Source organism: Micropterus salmoides, unplaced genomic scaffold (assembly GCF_014851395.1).
Source record: "Micropterus salmoides isolate LMB-PRFRI ecotype aquatic unplaced genomic scaffold, ASM1485139v1 Ms_hic_scaffold_5, whole genome shotgun sequence".
In the NCBI taxonomy this organism is placed as follows: domain Eukaryota; kingdom Metazoa; phylum Chordata; class Actinopteri; order Centrarchiformes; family Centrarchidae; genus Micropterus; species Micropterus salmoides.
The window spans coordinates 38,622,543-38,629,891 of record NW_024044237.1 but is presented as its reverse complement, the minus strand read 5'-3'; the positions used below and the strand labels follow the sequence as shown (position 1 = coordinate 38,629,891).

Sequence of the window (7,349 nt, the reverse complement as noted above, 5' to 3'; positions counted from 1 at the left end):
AAAAATGTGAAGAAGCTTCTTTCACCATGACCACTAGATCACTCACAGGTCACATCTCCTTCAGAGGAAATAAAGCACTTTAAGTGTCAACCGGCACCGACTCGCCTCTTTCTTCACCAGCACTCGTTACCCACAATGCAGCTGCACACTCATAGTTCATGAAGCGCTGATGAAGAGTAACTGCATGGAGTCAGTAACTGATTACCTGGTTACCATGGCACCGGTCAGCGGTGGGATGTATTAGGCAGCAGGTGAACACCGTGTCCTCACAAGTTGTGTTTCTTATTCACATTTTGAAGCGTCTAAAAAAGGGCGATTTCGTTCGCTCGCTCGATTTTGTTTTTGGAAAAAGAGCAACGAGTTAAATGGAAGACGGGAACATCTCTGCTGAATAAGTTCTGCCGTAGCGAACATTTACCTCACATGCCGGATCGGCTGTTTCCGCTGGCGGCGTCTTCCTGGCTGTTGAAAGACATTTCTGAAGACCTCAGTCAGGTCCATGAGACTGGATTTGTTTCTGGTTTGTAACCTTTACTTCTTTATTACAGCCATGAATAATGTCAACTTTCACTTAAAATTAGATGGAAACACGGCTACAGCTGCGTTCAGACTGATTCCAAACTGGAAAAGATCAGGTTCCGTGTGACCTGGCCTGTTCTCACGGTCAGAAAAAGATCAGATCCGAGTCACATATGGGCAAAAAAAATAAAATCGGATTTGAGTCACTTTGGCGTGCAGCCTGAACGCTGACAAGAACCGAACTGTGATAGCTAGAGGACCGGGTCAGAACATCTCCAAACCTCTCGGGCAGCTGGTGCCAGCAGCTGGTCATAATGTTCTGGCTGATCGGTGTATAACCTCGTATTGGCACGCTGATCACTGTGATTGAGTTTGTGTGAGTTAGCAAGCGAGCAGAGGAGCTGAAACATGCAGCTTCTGCAAATCCTAGTAGTTTGAATGAGAATTTGACCAAATGGTCCTAAATATTAAAAGTTAAGTTGTATAAATTGTTTTTTTTTCATTACCCGTCTAAACAGCAGTTTGAATGGTCAGTGATTCACATGCTGGATAAGAACATTCTCATCAGGACTGAGGACCAAAGGAGTGAAATCTGAAGGATGATACCTTTATGTGATCTGACCTGTAGCATGTAGCGTGTGGCTAACGCTGCAGGATGTGGAGTAAACACAGAAGAGAAATCAGGTGTGATGATTCTTTTTACGTGGTCAGACACACGCTGCCTGTTACAGAGGAACGTGTACATTTACTTGTTAGTACTTGATTTTGAGCTCAGAGTTTTTATTGGTTGCAGGGGTCGGCCACTCGGGCGGTGAACAGCAGCGTGTTGATGCTCGACTCTCTGATGAGCAGCAGGAACGGTCGGTCGGCCTGGAAAACCTCCCGGTTGAAGTTGAAGGAGCGTCCGATGGCGACCACGCGGTGGCTGCTGCCGCCTCGCTGCCCTCCTCGTTCACCTGCGGAACAGAAACCGGTTTATCAGGATCCAGTCTGCTCTGGCTTCACTGGAGACACCGAGTTCATGTCCTCAATCGGTTTTCTTGGCTTTTTGGGGGGTTTATTGTCCAAGTTTACAAAACTGAATGCACAGAAAAAGTACAACTTGCAGACAGAGGTGACAAACAAACCAAAACTACTGACCCAACAGAGTTTGGTTCTGATACGATGAAAGATTTAAAAGAGCTGTTGGACCTTTAAGATGGGAAATTACATTTACAGACAAATTACTGAAGCCAATCAGAGAGCAGCAGTCAGTGATGTCAGCAGTTTATAACTGACCTCCAGGAAGGCTTTATGGAAGGCGTCTGAGATGTGGAGACCATCGCCGCCGTCCTCCAGCATCCCTGAAACACACAGACTGTATTAAATACTGTAAGGTCACTTCATGGTGCGCGAGTCAAACCCAACTTTCTGAGAATGACTATATTACTGAACAGATCTGTAAAGTAGTCACAGCTGAAACATGACAGGTTCAGAGAACATAAGACAATAAAATCTGTGCTCTGTGCTCCTATTGGTCCGTATCACCCAACACCTTGTACAAGTTATCAAACCAAAATATTCTGACCCGTTCATCTTTATCTTTGAACATTAGTTAGTTCCAAAACGCCCCACGCTCACTTTACATTTACTCATTTGGCAGACGCTTTTATCCAAAGCGACTTACATTTGAGGAACAACATACAAGCATCAACAGAGCATCAAATACAGATCTACAACTGACAATACATACTAGTAAGAGCTCACAGTACATATCACATCAATGGGGTAGATACCGAGGGAAGGAAGTAAGAGTTAACAAAAAGTGCAATCAATTACAAGATCATTGTAGGGGATAGAAGAAGAGCACAGGAAGTGCGTGTTAGAGGTTAGAAGTTAGAGGTGTTATCAGAGGAAGTGTTCTCGGAAGAGATGAGTTTTCAAGAGCCTCTTGAAGTCAGAGAGGGACGCCCCTGCTCTGATGGCGTGCGGTAGCTCGTTCCACCATCGTGGTGTCACAGGTGAGAACAGGGACTGAGGTCGCTTTGTGTGAAGGGACGGCAGAGCCAGGCGGCGTTCGTTGGAGGAGCGTAGCGGCCGAGAAGGAACGTAAGTTTGTATTATATATATTGTCAGTTGTAAATCTGTATTTGACGCTCTGTTGATGCTTGTATGTTGTTCCTCAAATGTAAGTCGCTTTGGATAAAAGCATCTGCCAAATGAGTAAATGTAAATGTATTATGGAGTTGAATTTGATTCTGGAGGCCATGGGGAGCCAGTGGAGGTCACTGAGTAATGGAGGGACATGCGTCCTTTTGGGCTGATCAAAAACCAGACGCGCTGCTGCGTTCTGAATCATTTGTAAGCGTTTCACCACACAAGCTGGAAGACCTGCTAGGAGGGCATTAACCACCCTTGTTGGAGTGATGGTTGAGGAGCCAATTTGTAGTGTGATGTTATGGTGGATAGATTGCTTGGCTGGAATGACCAAGAGTTCAGTCTTAGAGAGGTTTAGTTGAAGGTGGCGAGACTTCATCCATGCAGATATGTCTGATAGACAGTCCGTGATCGCCGAGACGGTGGGATCGCGTGGCGGGAAGGATAGGTAGAGTTGCGTATCGTCTGCGTAGCAGCGGTAAGAGAAGCCGTGCGAGCGAATGATCGGCCCCAGTGAGGTGGTGTAAATTGAGAAGAGAAGGGGCCCAAGCACTGAGCCTTGGGGCCCCCCTGTGGAGAGGCAGGGGAGGAGGATAATTGTCCTTGCCACAAAACATTATAGGAACGCCCCGAGAGGTAGGATTCAAACCACAGGAGTGCTTTACTCGAGATGCCCATTGCTGAGAGAGCGGATAGCAGGATCCTGTGGTTGACTGTGTCAAAGGCAGCTGATAGGTCAAGCAGGATAAGAACCGAGGATTGGGCTGCAGCTTTAGCTGACCTTAGAGCTTCTGTTACAGACAGAAGAGCCGTTTCAGTAGAGTGGGCATCTTAAAACCAGACTGATATGGATCTAGGAGGTCATTCCATGAGAGGAATTCTGAGACCTGTTTGAATACTGCAGTTCAATAGTTTTGGATAAAAATGGTAGAAGAGACACTGGTCGATAGTTCTCAACTTGAGTTGGGTCAAGTCTTTTAAACAAGGGTGTAACCCGAGCCCTTTTGAAAGCGGTCGGGAAGGTTCCTGAAGCCAGAGAAGTATTTATCACATGAGTGATTGTCGGGACCACAGTAGGAGATATGGCTTGGAGGAGATTCGTAGGAATCGGGTCCAGTGGGCATGTAGTAGGACTGCTACAATGGTTGAGTTTGAGTGTTTCAGAGAATTGGCTAGTTATAGCCTCCACTTTGCCTGTGAAGAAGGCAGCAAAGGTATCAGCAGACAAGTTTGTGGGTGGTGGAGGATTTGGTTGCGCTTTAAAAGTGGAAAATAATTTCCTTGAGTCAGTGGCACTGCTTATTCTGTCATTATAGAATGCAGTTTTGGCAGCACTGATGCTTGTTGAGAAGCAGGATAGGAGTTGGTAGCCCTTAAGGTCGGCGGGGTCTTTGCCACTTTCTTTCAGCAGCTGTGAGACCAGTACGAAGCCCACAGATGGTATCAGTTAGCCACGGGTGGGACTGGTTTGGGCGAGCAGGCTTGGTGGATACAGAACACAGGCAATCCAGGCACGAGCTTAGTGTAGAGCACAGAGATTGTGCGGCATCATTGACCTCAAGTGAGGAAAATGTGTTGAGGGAAAGTAGAGCGGAAGCTACCACTGAGGCAAAGTGAGCGGGAGACAGGTTGCGGAGGTTGCGGCGGTGTGAGACCAACGGTGTTGGAACAATGGGCTTTTCTCCTTTAGGCATACTGTGAACTGAATGAAATAGTGGTCTGACACATGTAGAGGTGTGACTGTTAGGCACTCTGTGGCACAGTTTCGGACAAGAATGAGGTCAAGCACCTTGCCAGCTGTGTGGGTTGGGGGGCTGAGAACCCGTGTTACATAAATGTTTTGAATTGTCGAAGTGAATGTTCATGTCACCGAGGACAAGTAGGGGACAGTCATGCTCTGGTATTGAAGACAGCAGTGTGTCAAGCTCGTCCACAAAGTTACCCATTTGTCCTGGTGGACGGTATATGACAATCACAGAGACCTTTACTGGAGCGGACACCAAGACAGCATGGTATTCGAGGGAGGCATATTGATTCGGGGGTAGCAGCTTTGTGAATTTCCATTTGTTGGAAATTAAGAACCCCAGTCCCACCACCCCTTCCCAGACGGTCGGGGGGTGTGGGTGAAAGAGTATCAATTTGGTTCCCAAACGCCCCACACTCACTTTAGTACAACTCTACACCTGATAAACCACCTGCGTCATAGGTGTGTGTGGCCCCGCCCCCTCACCTGGCAGGCTGGCCTTCTCTGCGCTGAACAGGTCGGTCAGTCCCATGGCCTGCAGCTCCTCCTTCAGACTGAAACTGTCCTCCACCCTGAAGCGAGGGACGCTGACGGAGACGGTGGTTTCCTTCATCTCGTCCAACCAGCGGGTCAGTTTCTTCAGGTCCAGACTCTCCTCCACCTGAAACACACAGGAAACACCAAAATCTGACTCCTCACGTACAAACATGTCTTTCCTGTGGAGAACCACAAGGCTCTGTATCAGGAGGAGGAGCAGGAGAAGGAGGAGGAGCAGCAGGTCTAAAATGTAACAAAGAGGTAGAACAACATCTCTGGCTGAGCGGTGGGATTACCTTACTCAGCGTGGTCTCTCTGCTCGGCAGGATGATCACCATGGTGATGTCGTCTCCACGGTACGGCATCTCCAGCAGCTGCACCTGGTCGTCGGGGAAGAACCGGTACCTGAACTTAGTCTCCTGGTACATCATGTTGACCGGGCAGGTCCGACGCTCACCGACGTGGAAATCTGAGACGTACACGTTGTCTTTCTCAAACTTGTTCTTCCACTGACCCTGAGGAAAGAAATGAGGGAACGTCAGCAGAACCTCCTGCAACGAAGCTGAGGCTCAATAAAGGAACAACTTCTCCTTCTATGCAGACGACCTCCTGCTTTATATTTCTGGTCCTTTGACCTCGGTGTTACTACTTAAACAGACCGACACAACAGGAGGCTGCTGGGAGAAAAGTACCTTGAAGTAGATGGTATTGACGAGGACCAGGATCGTGTTGGAGTCCAGCGCCCCTGATGGCAGCGTGTCCTGGATCAGGTTCTCTGTCTTGTTGGAGATCCAGTTGTTAATGGTGACCCGGGCCTTCTCTGGGTTCTCCTGCAGCACAGAACCAGAATAGTTCATGTATCAGTTCAATGATTGCTATGAATATGAACGCTGAGTGGTTCACATGTTGGATCACATGGTACCCTGAAGTTGAGCGGCAGCAGCTTGGCTCCGTACACCGTCTCGCTGATGTTCTGATACGTCTCGTTGAAGATCAGAGACTTGTCTCCGAACAGGCGGTTAGCGGAGATCAGCTCGGTGGTCTTGTCCTTCTTCCTGTACAGGCGACAGTTGAGTTTGGCGAAGAAGAAGTGGACCTGGTCCGACGTCTTCTCTTTGATGGTGTCGAACTTAAAGACCTGCAGACAGAAAACAGCAGCTGAGACCGGCAGACTCCACAATCAGGTTGTGGTGATGAACTCTGAACAGGGTTTCTCTTTCTGACCTCCATGATCTGCTGCAGTGTCTGGTTACAGGCTCCCAGTTTGGTCATGGCGAACGCGGTGGAGATGCTGATGGGGGACATGAAGATGTTGGACTCGGGGGTCTTGCTGAGGGCCAGCTGTTTGTAGAGCGACAGAGCGAAGCGGCTGTTGGCCTTCGACAGCTCCCACACTCGGGGGTTGGTGGACTCGGGGATCGGCTCGGGCTCCGTGGTGGGGGCCTCGGGGCTGCGGTAGATGCATCGCGGCTCCAGGGGAGGTCTTTGGGTTTGGCGCTGCAGATGTCCGGACGGACAGAGGAGATGAGCAGCAAGGACGCCAGAGACAACAGCCAATCGGCAGTCCTCATGATGAAGCTTTAAAATCTCAGAGGGAAAACCAGGTCAGTCGGGATCAATATCTGATAGGGCTTGACAAGATCTCACGAGATTAAATTATGACGATATTTCTCGTCAGGGAAAAAGCTGTCTCACTGAAGACTCACACAAATAATATAATCTCGTCTCGTGGGTTAAGGGTCTCGTCACACCCCTAATATCTGAAGCCAAGTAGTGATCAGATCAGTTAGTTCTATTTCTATAGATGAGATTATTTCTTCTTGTCAATAAGGTTTGTCCGTTTGTTTTAAAACGGGAGATTCGGCGAAACGTTTCAGCTGGAAATCATCAATACCTGCAGCGACACACCAAACAAACACACCCACCTACACACTCTGCTCAGTTACTCATCAAACCCCACAGTTTATCTGCAAATCTTTCATTTTCTCTGCAACTAAATCTGATAAATTTATGATTTTAAATGCAACTTTAAGTTTCTCCAGATTAAGCCTTAAAACAAAGTTTGTCTGAATTCTGCAGATTTTTGTTGCTCTAAAACAAACAAGGACACTGAGATGAAACTTGGTCGCTTTAAAGACTTTAAATTCCACTTTTAAACATTAATCAACCCTAAATATAATCACTGCATTAAATCTGAATAAATTAACTCTTTTCAGATTTTACGCTCCAGATTAAAGACTTCTAATATTTCTCCTTTAAATGTTGTTTAAAGCTGATTCACACATTGCAGGAAAGACAACATGTAAAACAGGTGGAAAAACACAAACGAGGATTTTTAAATGTTTCTCACAGACGACCAGGAAGAGAAACACCTGACAAACACATTCAGTATTCACCTGAACCCCAGGAGGAA

The 7,349-nt window shown here is 47.4% G+C and overlaps 1 protein-coding gene across 1 annotated transcript; it reads right to left on the bottom strand.

Moving 5' to 3' along the window:
* Positions 1-1,199: 1,199 nt before the first annotated feature.
* Positions 1,200-6,538, bottom strand: LOC119888495 (antithrombin-III-like). Its single transcript, XM_038699071.1, is given in 9 exon segments — positions 1,200-1,439; positions 1,442-1,475; positions 1,798-1,862; positions 4,886-5,060; positions 5,233-5,451; positions 5,629-5,766; positions 5,859-6,074; positions 6,161-6,414; positions 6,417-6,538. Coding segments are annotated over 9 exon segments (1,332 nt in total). The 5' UTR covers positions 6,508-6,538; the 3' UTR covers positions 1,200-1,299.
* Between the last annotated feature and the right edge of the window lie 811 nt (positions 6,539-7,349).